Source organism: Rana temporaria, chromosome 2 (assembly GCF_905171775.1).
Source record: "Rana temporaria chromosome 2, aRanTem1.1, whole genome shotgun sequence".
In the NCBI taxonomy this organism is placed as follows: domain Eukaryota; kingdom Metazoa; phylum Chordata; class Amphibia; order Anura; family Ranidae; genus Rana; species Rana temporaria.
The window spans coordinates 114,378,078-114,395,765 of NC_053490.1; the positions used below are offsets into that span (position 1 = coordinate 114,378,078).

The following is a 17,688-nucleotide window of genomic DNA, read 5'->3' on the forward strand; positions in this document are numbered from 1 at the left end:
ACTTGGTGTGGGGCTTAGCTTTGTGTTTCTAAGATTAATGTTTTGTTATTATTGATTCTCATCCTTCAAATCTTTAAAGTATAGAGGTGAGACATCACATAGAATTCCATTAAAATAAAAAGCCTGATGATTTTTTTTAATTAAAATTTTTATTTGTGTTGTTTCGTTCTGTCATGAAATATCCCAGATAAGATTAACATCATTCAACAAAGATTACATCATAGGACGGAATTTAATACAAATTAAAAAAATAAATCAAACAAAACGTGTTTTATTTTTTTTAATAGAAAAAGCTTTTTATCTTTATTGCGGAAGAGTAGGAGGGGTGGGAAAATTAGAAAATAAGATACAGTAAGACAATTATTTCACAAGAAAGATTAGTGTTGGTGTTGGGCATGTTCGCTAGCCTACCATGCTGAAAATCAGTATTGCAAAATAAAAAAAAAATCTATTTTACATATACAAAATAATACATATTATTTCTTTATCCGTTCTGGTTTTGCTTCCCCCACCCCCTCTGGGCCAGAAATGCCTACCTGTTTGTCCCTTGTCATTTTTGCAGAGAAACCAGTTTTCTTTTTTAGGAAAAGGATACAGGGATCAGTAATTCACATACACAATTTGGAAGAATAAAACAACAAAGGAATACTTTTGAATGGCTTTAACCTGAATAAAATAAATCATCCACTTGCCTACTACAATACTGATTTTATTGTCTCTAGCTGCTAAACTTTGGCATTATCCAAGTTCCACCATAAAACAGCAACACTTAAGGTTACCATTCTCAACTCCACTGATTCATCATGATCCTTGATCTTTGATCCGTCTCTTTAGTCTTCGACTAAATGGAGAACCCAGAAACATAAGGTAAGCACCTTATCTTGGTAAAACGACTCATGATCTTTCCATCCATGATTCCGTAGCTTCTACTGTATGTTTAGTTCAGCTTCAAAATTACACTTGTGTCTTTCTAGTTTTTTTTTTACTTAGTGTGAGGTAGCTTAAGCCTGGGAAGTTGTAGATTTTGCCCTAAACTTCCTTCATCTTGTACTGGAAATAAAAAACAAACGGGCAGACAAACTCAATATCCTGGAATTTTCTTTGCTATCTACAGTATAATAAAAATAAAAAAGAACAAAGCTCAGATCAACTTGTACTTTCCAAAAAAAGTTATTTTTTATATCAGTTGATGTTACAAAATACAAACTTTTTTACAACAATAGCACCATTTCATTCAATGACACACAGTACTTCTGCTGGTATACACTGTGAGGGGGGGAGGGATGCTTTAAACTGCACTTCGTACATCAGTTTAGGGGAGCCTTCAACCATGCCAGTTAGTGTCACACTTTCACCTGACCCATAGGTCTTACAGGAAGACAATAAATAAATAATACCGTGATTTTATTCCGCAGTCTGCCCAGTTCTGGCCTTGCAATACAAAATAAAAGTGTCCAAAATGTAAGCGCGTGGATGAATGGAAATTTGGGGTCGGTTCAGCCATTCAGTGCAGAAGTCCTAAAAGTGATTGGAAAGTACTCAGGTCCTTAGGGTTTTTATTTATTTTATTTACTTTTTGGTTTTTACAAGAAGCAGACTGGGCCAATGTCAACACCAAATTCCTGATCAGCTCCACCAATATCCATAGGTGCAATGTCTACTATAGGCAGGCGGGAAGTTTTCTGTGTCCTGTATTCAATAACTGTCTTGCCCCATTTGCCAGTGTGTTTCTAGAAAAAAATATAAAAACAGTGGTCAGTTATACTCATGACAAATTAATTGCTAATTAATTGCAAAATTGACATTCATCATATAATATATCACATCATATCATGACCTCTGGCATTGGCAGGAGACTATTCAACTCTTGATTTCCCATTTAAAGATGCAGCTGCACCACTAATCTTCCCACATTCTGTGAACCGCAGCATGCAAAGTTTATTGAGGAGCCATATGTCTAATCAATGGCAATGTTTTAATTTTTATAAGGGCTAACAATATTACAGCTGCAGCTCTGACTGACTTATAACTGTGTTGTAAAAGTGTCTTGAACAGAAGATCTTCCATCATGCTATAACATTTCTGGTCAACCAGAAAGTAATATTGTGCAGCAATAAATAGATCTTGTCCCAGCTGAGCCAATTTTGTAAAAATTATAATAGAAAGATGTTTTCCACATAGATTATCTACATATATGTTACTGCACATAGAAACTGTGCCATTAAAGCTGAACTCCAGGGAGATATTAAATATATAATTTAATGAATACATTCTATGACACTCTATGTATTCATTAATAGATCATTATATGGATGTTTTAGAGGTAACTAGTGTTTTCTACATATATTATCTGTATACTAATATACATGGGGACTGCACCAATAAAGCTGAGCTCCAGGGAGACATTAAATAAACATATAAATGTAGATAATCATTATATGAAGGTTTTAGATGCAACTAGTATAGTACCTGTAAGGAAAGGCCTTCTGTGCACAGGCTAAAACATGTTCAATTTCATGCCTGCAAGAATTTGGCACTGGCTAATAGATTTGCACATACTCGTGCGCACACGAGCCGTCACGCATTCTAATGCATGCCAGCGATTGCATGCACCTGTGACAGATGTTGGGGCCAAACGAGCTATTTAAACTCTGCCAGTGCTTTGTATCAGTGCTGCTTTGTCCTCAGCCTCCTGTGTAACCTGTGATCCTGTGAATCTGTATCCTGATTCCAGTTGCTGACCTAGCTGGTCTTGACCAATCTCTCAACTCCACCTGCATCGACCTTGGCTTGTCCTCTGACCTCTGCTTCTGTCTGCTCCATTGGCACTGCTTTACCTATCGGTTTCTGGCCTGGCTTGTTTCCTGACCACGCTCCCGCCTGTGCCCTGTACCCAATTCATCCTGTCTGTGTATGACCCCAGACTGCCTGCTGTTGCCAGTACCAGCTGCCTGCCTGGAGGACTTCTCCTGCCCAGCGTGGACACCTGCCCTGCTGCTAGCAAGACTTACAGTCACTTGTGCCACTCTGTACTTCTGCACCTCCTGTCTACACTATCAGCAGCCCAGAGTCAGAGGTGTAAGAGAGGCCTTCCTCATCATATCAGGCTCTGCTAACAGGTACGTGATAGTACCTGAATCTGACTTAGCATCACCCTCCTAAAATCCCCTATTCATACTGAATGTGGAGAGGACTGTACAAGGAGCTAATCAGATGACACCACTGTAAAGTTAAAAGTGGTGTCCTGGCTGTGTTGTATAATACAGCTATGTAAATGTCTGGATTGAATGTATAGACATTAAGGTAAATGGCAGGTAAACCAGCATCTATATGTGTATTTTATCAGTGTATTTAAATGTATACCTGGAATTCAGCTTCAACATTTACTACAGATTTGTGAAATGTTCTATTTTACATTTTAATATTATATTTTACATTTACCTTGCAACCATCTTCCAAGGCGTTGTATGTAAATCTGCTGCTGCCTTCAGCTCTGATCTCTACATCATTGGAGCCCTGGAGAAGAATAGCCTTTTTCAGGTTGCCTGATGCCTCATCCATGAAAGCAATGCTGTTCTTGCAGTGGTAGGTGATGTTCTGTGATGCATCCATAGACAGAAGGCGTAGGAAGGTCATCTGGATGCTGGCAGTGTTGGGTGCTGAGCTGTCATCACCATAACTGAACTGCAATAAATAAAACAAAACAAAATTGTTGGTTGGTGACAAGTTAAATAACATATATCAGTCAATGGGAAATGTATCAAAACAAAGCTAGAGAGACAACAGTTTTGGTCAGATTTAAAGATGAATATCAAAATTACCAACAAAAGAAGCTGCACTTACTTGGAAGCCACCATTGATTGTTTCTCCGAACCAGATGTGTTTCTTGTCCTTGGTCTTGCTTGTCCACCAGTTCTTCTTTGGGATCTTGCTTGGAGTTGGGTTTACACATGATTCCCCAGTTTCCATGTTACAGAAGACCTTGATAGCATCAACTGTGCAGCCCTGGTTGGGATCAATCCAGTACTCACCTAGATAAAAAGGAAAGATTCAATAAAATATAATAATGCAAGAAACTATAATTTTCTTAAAGAATAATCTAAGTATTTAGTTGACATTAGGATTCAGTATAGGAATTGCACAAACTATATCCTAGAAACACTGGGCACTACATACACACAGTGATCTCAACCAGAGAATACTATGCAAAGAGGAAAAGGAACTGAGGAAGAAGAGAGAACATAAATAGCTATGAAATAGGCTGATGAAGAATATTACAAACCAGATTAAAAACACAATGGAAGCTTTTAAGAAAAATTAACAACATTATTATTTAATAAGGAAATTGAAAGAGCCATGGTGATATGCAAAATGGAGAAATCCACAGTAATCAATTAGAAATCTTACCGGGCTTTAATGTGGTAAACTGAAACCTCTGGTTGTATTTAATAAGCCTGTAGGTCTAAAGTCCTAACATTCATACAATGTATGGGGGAAAATCTACTCTTGTAGTTAAATAAAATCTGTTCAGATTATAATGGGAACGTGGTAATCATGAAACTGCTTTATCTTGCTATGTTGGATCCAATTTCACAGTCCAGTTGCTGATTATGCAGATTTACAAGATTTAGCCACACAGTTTGTCATGTAAGCATTATGGAGAGTTAAAGGTGGATATCTAATTCAGCTATAAAAACATTAAATAAATATTCTTGTCTCTGGCGTTCTCTAATGTGTTATAAATACTTTAGTAGCTGGTTTGCACATACCGCTCTTCCACTCAGGATGGCACAGTTTCAGGTCACGGCAGGTACGAGCTGGGTTCTTCTTAGTTCCGTCTGGACTGCGAATGCTTTCAATTTGGCTGTTCAGAGATTTCAGAGTGGCATCAACCTCAACATCATGTTGGCGGAGATTGCTGGAGGCTTGATCTGCACGCATGTAACGGAGGGGATCGGGTCCTTTCTCAGGCTGAGACAGGCCAGCAAATGCAGACATATCAATACCAGGGCCAGGAGGACCGGGAGGACCAGGTGGACCAGGTGTACCAGGAGGACCCTAATGGAATATGGAAGGAAAAATTAACAATTGTGAGATTAATTATATTCTATTATTACTTAAAGTGGTTCTAAAGGCAGAAGGTGTTTTACCATAATGCATTTTATGAATTACAGGGCAACTGCAGTTTGCTCTCATAATTTATAATAAAAACACCTTTGCCATTCTGAAGCTTCTCTCCAACCACTTTGTATATTATTTTATATATATTGTGATGCTGTACTTTCCAAATATGCTGCAGAAATCTCCCTCCACTGAGTTTGGCTGCAGCCATTTTAACTGTGGACACACAGAGACACACCTCCAGTTCTGCAGCTCTCATTGGCCCTCTTATGACTCATTCCCTCTCCCTTCCTGCCAAACTCTCAGGAGAGTAAGAGAGAGAGCTGTGTATGATTTCATAAGCATAGGCTTTTTACCAGGCAAGAAATAGGAAGTGGGCTGTATAAGGTATTTACTGTCAGAAAAAAAAATGTTTCACTATCCAAAGTTAAAACAACAATGGCAGAAGATTTAATAGATGGAAAGTTGGAAAAATTACTAAAGGTCCGCTTTAAGGTAAAAAACCTTCTGTGTGCAGCTCCCACTCCAGCCCCCCTTATACTTACCTTAGTCCAATGTCAATCCAGCGCTGTGTTCCGAGGGCATCACTGCTCTCTCTCTCTCCTCACTGGCTCAGAAGCAGCAGTGGGAGCCATTTATTCCTGCTGCTGTCAATCACAGGGTGGGGGGGCATTGCCAAGCATCACTGTGTGTGTCAATGGACAGACAAAGCGTGGCTTGGGAGCGAGCCTGCATGAGTGACCACATAGGAAGCGGTTTGCTATGGGGGTACTCAGCAGGGGGGAGTAGCCAGGAGCACTGGCGGGGGACCCCAGAAGAGGAGGACTGGGGCTGCTCTGTGCAAAACCATTGCACAGAACAGGTAAGTATATCATGTTTTTTATTTAATTTTGTTATTTATTTTTACCTTTACAATCACTTTAATTGTCACTGTTATTACCTACCAAATAACACTTTTAAGAAAGGTAAAACTCCTATGCATTTAAATTTGCATACCTAGAACATTAAACATTTTGTTTGTACTTACAGCAGGACCAGTTTCACCACCACGACCTCGTGGACCAGGTGGACCAATTGGACCAGGCAGACCGTTGGAACCATCTTTGCCAGAAGGACCAGTGGGACCAGGAGGACCCTAAACAAATCAAGATACACAAATTAATAATGCTCAGCATGAAAGATAGCAGGAATAATGCTAATATTAATGTATTTTGAGTTAAACCTATACTTACTCTTGGACCAGAAGGACCAGCAGGACCAGTGGCACCTTGATCACCAGCAGTACCCTAGGTGGTAAATAAAAATAACGTTTTCATTTGAATATTACATTTAGTACATTTTCACATATGACGGATTCTTGTACTATATGGTAAACATGACGTTTTGGTTAAAAATATTGTTTATCCTCTTAACTCTGTCCTTTTGTAGTTTTGCTAGCTTTGCTACCTAAGTTAGGTTCAGTTCAGTTCAGTTGATTTTTTGTGCAGAAAAGGAAGATGCATATTAATATGCAGAAAAATTAATATATCTGGATTTATCGACAGGACAATTTTTTAAAAGTTAAGCAAATTTGCATTGCGCTCACTGGGATAAAACCCTGCCATTAGAACTGTTAACAACAAAGCCTGGAAAGGCTAAAACTTTGCCGGTGTCTATATCTCTGCCCTTTAAGGGTTCCAGGAAGAAAAAAAGTTAGAAAAACACATTTTATGTATAGACAATGCTTTAAGTAGGCCACTTTAAAGTTGATGTGTTTTCCACATATGTTCTTTCTTTATCATGTTCAAGATTAAAAAAAAATCTTCTTTACAGATAGCTAGTGGCACACTCTGCTTTACATATGGTATAAGCATTGTATCTTTGCTAATACAAGCTAAATGAAGTTGGCTGTTTACAGAACTCAATGAGCCATTACAGCTAAAACTCTTGCCTTATCAAATACCTGAAGAGGAGGTTTTAATTAGTCAAAGGGAGTCTCAATGTAAGAAGCACCTGCTGTGATGTCTATTCCATTATCCTCTAGTGCTCTGGGAATTCTTAGTTGTGTAAAAAATGCTTTTTGTAAAATTAATACTTTTACAAATGTACTTACAGGAGGTCCAGGCAGACCCTGAAGACCAGTGAAACCTCTGTGACCCTTCTGACCTCTTTCTCCAGACTCACCAGCTTCACCCTTATCACCACGGGGGCCTTGAGGACCCTAAAATACATAAGGTTTCACAATGAAAACTTGAACACTAAGCTAGATAAACACAATATAAGCATGACTACATTTAACAATTTATTGAACAATTGTGTTCATATTTATGAATATTTATTTATATTTATGTTATGTCATAGATGCAGTGCTGTTAGTTATTTTGCATGTAGTTAATACATGCTTACTTTAATGAATCTGAATAGTCATGACCCATTTTATAACCATAATCAATATAATAATGAAGATAGGCAGCCTGAAGCCCGAAATATCCGAATGCATAAATCTTTATTAGCTATAGGGCGATTACAGGATAAAACAGGTTACATGTTTCAGCCAAGTGGCATTAGTCATAAACCTTTTTACTTACTAATACATTAAAATAAACCCAAAGTAACAATAAACCAAACAACAAAGTAAAAAGCATCCCCTATATTACCATTGGAATATATTTCAGGTCCCTTACACAAACCATATACTGTACACATCAATTTTTACGTTTTAATTAGAACAAAGATTTTACATCCCCTAAGATCTACAAACCGTGAACTGCTGTTCCAAATTCCCTTATTATAATCCAAGCAGGCTACATCTTCCAGTAAAGATGGTCATGATAAAACTACCTATTTCTTTGCAACTTGGCTTTTTAGTATGTATATAACCAAACTGATTAGAAATCTGGTTAGAATTTAGTTGCATTGAGTGACTGCAATGTGTGTGTGTTGCATTGTTATTTTGCTTTAAAGTGCACACAATCAATATGTTTTTATATGCTTGCACTGCATGAGTAGGATTAGGTTTTTATATGTGAAACTCTGAAGGACAATTACAAAAAGCAAATAAAAAAGAAACAGTACTTACTGGCAGACCACGAGCTCCAGCTGGGCCAGATGGACCCAAAGGACCTTGTGGACCCTAAAAAAAAATGGTGCAAACAATTGCATGTTAAAATGTTTTAGATTAAATGTGTGTTTTATATTATTTAATTTCAAAAGATACTTACAGCTTCACCTCTATCTCCTTGTTTTCCAGTTGGGCCAACAGAGCCAGGAGCACCAGGGGAACCAGGAGCACCAGGAGAACCTACAGGTCCAGTCTCACCTCGGTCACCCTTGAATATTAAAATAAATGGTTAAGTACCAGTATAAGGTTTTGAACACTAGTCCTGTTAATACCAATAATTGGTATAACCTATTAATTATATTAGCGTTTGTTTCAAGCCAGATATATATCTTTTTGAAAGAACAATTGTTAAATATATGTATAATCATGAAATACACTAAAAATCACTAAATACAGTATATAGTTTATTGAGATTCCTATATCTGCACACATCTCTAGACATCACTGATGAGTGCCACTGTCTTTACATTGTGATGCTAAATGCAGTTATTGTTCTTAATCTTCTGGCATTTTTGGCTATGGAAAACAAGGCCACTGATTAGGCAGTACAGCCGGCCCTCCTGTATCGGGCCTAGGCCCCATCAGTTCAAAAGGGGGCCTGGGCACCTGCCAAAGACTGTACTACCTTATTGCTGTGACTTGTGACTCTTGTCAAACCCCCCTGCATTTCTTCCAGCTTCTACTCCTCTTTCTCCCTCTGGCTGTGCTGCAGGGGGGCGGTTCTAAGATTTGAGCCCCATTCAGCCTGTTGTCCTTCCCCCCCCCCCCCCGTGTGCCCCTCTCGCCTGCAGCGTTGCCAGCTTCTCTCACCTCATGCTGTTGGCACACAGGTTAGTAATTTTAGGATGTAGAAAGGATGTGGTAAATATGTCATATTCCTTTCCTGAATGAACACAGTGAGCTATCAGTACTGTGTTTACTATGCTTCCATTTGTGAATGAATATAAAGCCTTAGAGCACTTTCCATTCAATCACTATCCCATGCAGATGAGGCAGCAGTAAAAGGCACTAATGAATCTATGTCCTCAGTCCCTTTCTCTGTCTTAAATGTGAGACATTAGGGGCCTAAGACCCCTGATATGTCACCAATGGCCCCAGAGGCAGTTAAAAAATGTAAAAAAAAAAAAAAAATCAAGAACTTCTTTAAATATGCTTTGCTCTCTGATGATATATTTGATATATTGCCACCTCACTACCTACTTTAATCCCACACTAGCAAACCACAACCACATGCTTTGCATGTGGTTGTGGGGTGCTTTTAGAACAGCGCTATTCAATTGAATGGGTCTTGATCAATGAGGGTATAATTTCTGCCATGGCATTTTATGGAAAATAAAATTTTATATTTTTAGAGGGAGAAGGACCCTGTCAAGTAGGCTGTACAGGGCCCCATGATTGGATTAATAAGAGGAAGGCAACTGGATACAAATATCCCTCCTCATGAGTAGAACTTTACCATAATTATCTATATTTCCAAGTATGCAGCTCTTGAAACATATAGATCTCTGTGAATATGGATTAAAAGGTCACTGGCTATTCACTAACTCAGAGATCTATTAAACATAAATTTTGCATAATGATCACTAATTGGTTTACCCTCATACGTTTCATGAAGGTTTTCCATTAGAGCTAAAGTCAAAACCTCACCTTCACGCCAGTAGAACCATCACGGCCAGGAGGACCATCAGATCCAGGGTTTCCCTAAAGCAAGAATAAACAATTTACATATTGAAAAAAACTGATTATTATTGTATTTGCACTGTGTTTATGTATTTAGGGTATGTTCCCTGTGCTAACATGTGTTTCCTAATTATGTACCTGTTTATAATAACAAAACGACAGAGGTAGCTAGTGGGTTGAGTGGTGATATGTTAATTGAAAATTAAATGGAACTGTCTACTACTAGCAATACCAAGTACTTCTGCATTATCCTTGTGCATTTACTATCAATACCCACTAGATGTATGTAATTGTTTTTGACGCATCCCCCATGATTTTGATTCAATAAAACATGTATACCCGAATATGTTTTGTATAGAATGTATTATCTGCTAGTACATGAAACTATAATTTTATATAAGTTTATATTTTTTTGAAAAGTATTAAATGTTGTGGTTATAAATTGTTATTATATATATATATATATATATATATATATATATATATATATATATATATATATATACATTTTGCAAACTCAGAACTGCATTTTAAGCATTTCTTTGGTATAAAAAAAGAGAACTTACTTCACGTCCAGGCTCTCCAGAAGGTCCAGTCAAACCAGGTGGGCCAACAGGGCCAGGGGGTCCACGGTCCCCAGAACCTCCTGTGCTTCCTTGTTTACCAGGCTCACCCTAAAGAAACAATAATAATTATGAAAATGATGCAGAACAAAACTGGTAAACCTGTGAAAAATAACTGTGGCTAATTTAGGGTATCCAGTCATAATGACTTCCATTACCTTAATAAGTAAGCAACATGATTATTAGCTGACAACAAAAACAATCCTCAATCTGTTTTTCTATTTTTATTTTATACTTAAAGAAGGATATTTTCAATTGGCATATAGGAGGGTTATAACCCATGTCAGTTTTTGTTTTTTCCATCTGTGTCCCATCAGAGAAATTTCCTTTCACTTCCTGCCCCAAAGTAAAAACAGGAAGTGAGATGAAATTCCTGCAATGTGAGGGGATCTCTGACTGTCAACAGGGTCAACAGACCTAGTGTGCACATTGAAAGATTTTCCCTTCATTCCTGTTTTGGTAGCAACCCAAAATTTGTGATTTTCTTTCATTTTCACTCTCTGTAATAACAGTAAACTGGATAGAGAGGGTAAATCATCCTAACAGGGGCACAGCCAGCATAACATCCTGACAGGTGTTCTCATGCCTCTCCCCTCTATCCACACACAAAAAAAGTACTTTTAGTTATATTTTAAAGGAGCAATGTCAACCGTGAAAATAATTCTGAAAATATTAAAACTATTAACAAAATCTATAGCATATTTCCAACTTCTAGCCATAATGACCACCACTATCTATAATAACTATATCATCCCTAGTTGTTTTAGAAAGGCTCCTATAATTTAAAGATTTTAAAGATGTTCTCTTTTTATTCTTAAAAAGATCTTGTCAAGGTAATAAAAACAGCCCTTACAGGTGCCTGCAAATACCTGGAGCTTCCTCCACAACTTGCAGGGAAAAAAAACTTGATCGGAAAAGCTCAAACTATTTCCTACCAATATTCCTGTTGGCCCAACATTGTGATATATTATCTCACTAGCAGTGAGTGTTTGGGTTTTATCTATCAAAACAGCCCAACATTTGGCTCTAACTGCAAGATTTTGAAAGGTGATGCAGGTATGGGTGGGCTTTTGTATGTGCCTGCACTTTAAACCTGCAATTTTTACCTGCAAAACAGCTTCTGTTCTGAAGGTTACATTGTAGTTATTATAGGCTAGAAGACATTATTTTTGTATTAATACTGTTTGGTATTTAATTTCATACTTACAGAAGGTCCAGGAAGACCAGGGAAACCTCTTTCACCACGCTGACCAGGCAAACCAACAATACCACGCTGTCCTGCCAAACCTTGAGGACCAGGGGGACCATCGGGACCCTAATGAATGGGAATAACGCAATAATTATAGAGCTGGGACAGTAGCAAGACAGGCCTTTACATTTATATGTAAAAATTGATGACTCAATATTGGTTAACTTTTATTGGGTAACTTATAAAATGTATTGATATCTATACTCACATTAGGACCATCTTCACCAGGCTCTCCCTTTTCACCAGGAGTACCAGCAGCACCTTGCAAACCAGGATCACCAGCACGGCCAGGAGGACCACCATCACCACGAGCACCCTTTGGTCCATCTTTGCCAGCACCTCCAGGAGGACCAGGAGGTCCAGGGTTACCCTAAGACATAAATTAAAAGATAAGTCAAATTTATGATATCAAACTTTAAATGAACTTTTAACCAGATAGGATGCACAGCAGCAAAGTGAAGGGACATGCAAGGCAGGCTGACGAACTGTAATTGAGAGGCTATTGCCTAGTGTTAACATACACACTTTAATAAATGTATGTTTGTTTTCTACAGTTTATAGCAAAACTGTAGACTTTGTAATACATTTAGATATATCCATGTGAAAGAGGGATCAACTTAAGGTAAACAATTTAAATAGTATGTGTTAAGGTTTTGAAAGCCTTATTTTTATGTATATTTTGTTGTTATCTCAGTCTTCCTGATCCTTTAATTGCAGACTAAATACCATCTGCAGTAATGACTGGAGACATGTGATCTACAATTCCTGGGCAGGAAGCTGGGGATCAGAATAGAAAGGAAATGTTTTTTTTTTAATTATGTAATTCAGCAATGCTGACGTACTCTAATGGTTTATGTGCGGTATAATTTTCAACAACAGATCTACTTTAAGAAATTATAGGATGTTCTCCAGTAATTAAATATTATGGTATTTTATAATTCACGTCAGGGATCTTTAAAGCACTTGCTGAATTTGTTTTTAATTTACACAAATATCCGCTTTACAAACTATTGAAAACATTTTTTTACAAGATGAAATAATTTAGATTCATTGCTCATTTTAAAAATTACTGTTACAAATTTCAAAACCCAGGGCCTAGGGTTACAGGACAATTAAGATTTAATTTGCCCAAAGACACAGTGCTCCAATTTTCTTCTAATAGGCTATGATACTAGGAGTCTCCAGTGTTCTAAGTCAAGAGTAGCTGCAGTCTAAAGTTAACAGACAACAATATTTGTGAATGCTGGTGTAAAGACACAACAAGTACCTTTACCTATATATCAAGTAGTTTACTAACATTAGCTAATCTGGTACAGGGCTGAACATGTTATAGTGAAGAAAGTGAAGCACAGTCAGATGATGTTATTATATATCACAGCGCTTTAACTTGGTGGACCAGCGGAAGAAGTAGAACGGCCTCAGGGTGCTAGAGATGCCAGAAAGTCCATGAAAAAAGGTGATGTCCACCATGAAAATAATGCATAATGAATACACTAATTAAAGCTCATAAACAAGGTTACTTACATTGGAACCGGGTGGACCAACTCTGCCTGCAGCACCAGGGAATCCGGTAGCACCCTATACATAGGAAGATATAGATAGATTAATTTTTTGCAAAATCGGTCCTCTGTATAAACAGTTAAGTAAAAAATGCAAATTTTTCAAAAAATATTATCCCTTTGTCTAAAAATGAGATTTGAAGTGTCTTACTTATTTTCCTTTTGTTTTGCTTTTTAATTTTAAAACTTTAGTGGCCTGAACTCTGATGCTTTTTTTGCCTTTCAAATTATGCTAAAAAACCCAGAGATGGCTCCAGACAGTGGGCAGAAGGTGAGTGGTGTAACTTTACCCTGTGAGCTTCCTTACCACACCTTGTATTTGTACTGCCCAGCTTCTGTCATGCCAATAGAGAGTTTAACTTCTATTTAAATACACTGAATGTGAGCAATAAAAGGACAAAATAAAATAACCTAATAGTTTTTTTTTCAGATAGTTTAAAGTGAATTGAAAATTAAATCTTTTTATAAATGGTTCTCACTAGATTTGGGGATGATTACTGCCTGTCTCATTGGAGAGATTTTATCTTACTTTCTGTTGTGTATCTGGGACAGCATACACAACAATGTCAGCAGAAATCCTCTCTAAACCTGGCTATACATGGATCATGGAACTGACCCAAATCCCCCATAATTGCTGCGCTATTGTATATTGAGACTCCTCCGCCATCAGAATACACAGATCAGTGCGGCAGTCCACAGACTTCTGCACTGATTGGGCGGTTTTAATCTGACAGGGTTGTTGAACAGAAGTAAAACAGTACATTCGTGGGTCAACTTCTGTTCAACCATAGTAGCCATCCATGGTTCTAAATTCGATCAGTTCCTGCTGAACCGGCTGAATTTCGATCCATCTATGGCCAGCTTTAGGCTGATGCAATTGGAACAGGTGTCCCATTGAATGACTCCTCCTCTATTCCTGCTTAGGTGACAACTTTAGGATTTTGGATTTTCCATTGCATTTCCTTTACGCCACAGTCCACAGAGTGTTGGCCAGTACCATTCTCTTCTAATAGGAGGAAGGGCTTATCCTGTCCAGTAATAAAATATTGCCCATTATGTCCATCATGCTGCCTAAGAATTTCCAGAAAACCTCCCATGGCAGTCAAATGCCTCCTCATGTGTGTTCCATGCACTATTAGGGCAAATTATACATTCCTTTCACAGAAACCCCAGAATAAAACACTGCTACAGAGACACCTGCCAATATCACCAAGTGACTGTCCAGGGGTTAAAGTGTGCTGACAGAAAAACCGGATCTTCCATAGGAAAAGTAGATTAAAATCTCTAGGCCCTGCATAATTTTAAGGCATTTTTAGAAGGTCCCCAACTGCAGCTTCTGTATTATTCTCATGACAAGTTTACTTGCCCAAACATCTTGATGCCCAGTGGAAATAGTATGTGGCAGGGGGTATTAAATCAAAGAAAAGTGGTGCACTGGGTGGGGGAAGTAAAGTGGAGCGAGTGGTTTTTCAGAAAAACTTGAATTGTTCACACAATAATCCAGTTTGATGCTGGTTCTGAAAATACCTGTTTAGTTTTACCAAATAGTATCATGCCATTCTAATGATGTGCATGTATTTATCAAATGCCATATAATGTTAAAGACTAGAAGACTTCTACTAATTAGAAGAGAAAAATAAATGGTGATACTTACAGCTGGACCTTGGGCACCACGAGCTCCTTTGGGACCAGTAACACCAGTTGGACCCTAGAAGGAAAATATAGTATTATTTATTGTGATCACAGTTTCTTGTTCCTCGTGGTTCATATACAACATTGTATCAATTATGTACTGTTTACTCATATATCATTGATGATAAATTGAATTGCTTGTTAAAGGTAATTTTAGTCTATTTTCATTTTTTTCTTCAGTGTGATCTGATTAGTTTAAATAATGTGGGTTAATGTTTTCAAAACCTTGGTTCTATTTGTGATTTTTAAAATATATGTTTGTGGAAACAGCTATATTTTCCTCATCACATTGTGTACATTATGCTTTGTAGTGTAAGACAATGGTCATGGTTTCCTGCTCATCTTATCTTTGCAAATCTGTGGGTCCAATGAGACTGGTTAAAAATATATTTGCTATGTAAAAATTCTGATTGCGCTTTCTAGTATGCAGTCTCTGGAAGAAGGTCCTACATATCTGCATAATAGGGAACAGCTAATATATGAAATTGATATAATGATTTCAATGTTTCATATAGGCATAGAGTGTTGTAATAGTAATTGTGGAATCTTGCAGTAGTAAAATAGTTATGTGACTTATTTTCTCTATATTATTTTTATAATTGTGATACATTTCTAATTTATATCTACATGAAGGAAAATTAAACAAACCTGAGGACCATGAGCACCAGATGGACCTTGAGGACCTGGGGCACCAGCATCACCCTTCTGGCCAGACTCTCCCAGTTCACCTTTAAGACCAGGCTGACCATCAGCACCCTGTAAGATAAATGAATAGACATATTAGGACAACTGCTACAAAGTAAATCAGAACAATTGATTGAGCAGTATATTAGATAAGGGCACATGTGAGTTCTTCCACATTTATATAACAGCAGTTAAGCTTGTTGACTGGTAATTCATACCATTGATCTGACTATACTTCAGTTTTCTTTGACAAAGCAATTTCACCAAAATGGGCTTATAATGTACAGAGCGGTCACAAATCTAAGCTAAATATGGTTCTACTTTTCTGAGCAATTAAACTCTACATCTCCAAGTATGAAAAACTAAGTAGTCACTAGAAGATGTCTGTCAAAGGAGTACACAATCTTGCCATCTATTCTGGAATTTGACACACATACATGTTAGCAGAAGGCTGAATTTTAATAAAGGTCCCCTCTCAATGTGTTGTATTCCATCAATATATTACTGGTTGCACAGTTCCTTAAACTTGTATAGAAATAGGTTTGTATATTTCTAATTGGATGGAATTTGATGGGCAGATAGCCCTTATCTTGTTATATATATATTAGTTCAGATTACTATAGATAGACTCATTATTAATGAATTTGTCAACAGTTGATCCACATGTGGGGCTCATTGATAAATGTCTAAAAATTCGAGAGATAGTAATCATATGGATGGGACATCTGCCTGTTCTTGTGGTTATCATGGATATTTTTTGCCCCCCAAAAAATTACCAGATTGTAAAATTAAAAAATAAACATCTATGGCCCAATCTGATATAAATCAAGCCACCACAAATTGAGCACACTGTGGTTGATTGGGCAAATAGGCATATTTCCTCTTAGCTTAGTGAATGTGGCAAAAATTATATTTGCGAAGAATGCCCAAAAACAGTGTTTAATGACATGAGAAATCCATAACTCTGCTGGAAAGCAGAAGCCATGTGATGTAGCCTATAACATGAGCCTAAACAAACAGTTTTTCTACATATGACAAGAAGTGGTACATTTTTTAAATTGTGATAATCGTAGGGCTCAAAAATGGTGACATTGGTCCTTGTCCATTCACATGTGAAGGGTGAATTTCAAAGGGTCAGTTAATCCAACACTGATAATCCGTGTTTTGGTAGATGCTGGAAAGTGACAGAATCACCTGATGGATTTTTATATCTCTTAGAAACTCTGTTTATAAGAACTAAGCTCTTGATTTCCCAGGTCTGAACACTTGCCATGGATGTTATGAGATATTCCCACTATTCTTCTTGGATTTTTTATTTTGTTTTTACATCGTAGAAAATGCAGTGCACAAACACCTAAGACCCAAAGGTCCTGGTAGATAGGGTCCCCAGGAGATGTAAGAAATCAGTGGGAGATTCCACCCACTAGTCCACTTTAATTGCAAAAGGCATTACATTGTTAGAGTAAACTATTGTATAGCTTTTTTTACTTACAGGTGGGCCAGCAAAACCAGCAGGACCAGGTGGGCCAGTCTCACCACGATCACCCTATAAGAGAAACAATTACATTGTTAGTTTTTTAATTGAGGAGAAAATTGAATATAAAATGTTTTTTGTTTTTTTTTTATAAACCATTTTATACTACTTAAAGCATGGCAACACATAACTGAAACATACTATCCATACCCAAAGAGTTTTTACTAGTAAAATTGAAGACTCCTCATAGCTAACAATTAGCAAAAGCAACATGACATCAACCAAAAAACAATCAAGTCAATACAACCTCAGGGAAACTTTTTTGGATGGGTATTTTGGATATTGTGACTATTATTTGGTATTTAATGGTAAAATACAGATATGGAAGTAGATTGTTAGGCCTTTTGTACATGCAGAAATTCTAAGTAGGATAGGTTAACCTACCAGTATGTTTTTTTGGGTAGTGGAAAAAACGGAATACAAATTACATGCAACTGGACCTCCAA

At 37.3% G+C, this 17,688-nt stretch overlaps 1 protein-coding gene across 2 annotated transcripts in view; it reads right to left on the reverse strand.

Annotated features, from left to right (window-relative positions):
• Positions 1-265: 265 nt before the first annotated feature.
• COL2A1 (collagen type II alpha 1 chain) overlaps positions 266-17,688 on the reverse strand; it is a 65,400-nt gene continuing 47,977 nt past the window's right edge. For both annotated transcript variants that reach the window (XM_040340790.1, XM_040340789.1), the window contains 17 exons: positions 17,201-17,254; positions 15,673-15,780; positions 14,987-15,040; positions 13,298-13,351; positions 11,982-12,143; positions 11,732-11,839; positions 10,468-10,575; positions 9,869-9,922; positions 8,322-8,429; positions 8,180-8,233; positions 7,214-7,321; positions 6,354-6,407; positions 6,149-6,256; positions 4,770-5,058; positions 3,844-4,031; positions 3,442-3,684; positions 266-1,730 (listed from right to left, as the gene is read on the reverse strand). In XM_040340790.1, coding sequence (XP_040196724.1) covers positions 1,584-1,730; positions 3,442-3,684; positions 3,844-4,031; positions 4,770-5,058; positions 6,149-6,256; positions 6,354-6,407; positions 7,214-7,321; positions 8,180-8,233; positions 8,322-8,429; positions 9,869-9,922; positions 10,468-10,575; positions 11,732-11,839; positions 11,982-12,143; positions 13,298-13,351; positions 14,987-15,040; positions 15,673-15,780; positions 17,201-17,254 — 2,001 coding nt within the window. In that variant the 3' untranslated portion in view covers positions 266-1,583. The remainder of the gene's footprint in view (positions 1,731-3,441; positions 3,685-3,843; positions 4,032-4,769; positions 5,059-6,148; positions 6,257-6,353; positions 6,408-7,213; positions 7,322-8,179; positions 8,234-8,321; positions 8,430-9,868; positions 9,923-10,467; positions 10,576-11,731; positions 11,840-11,981; positions 12,144-13,297; positions 13,352-14,986; positions 15,041-15,672; positions 15,781-17,200; positions 17,255-17,688) is intronic.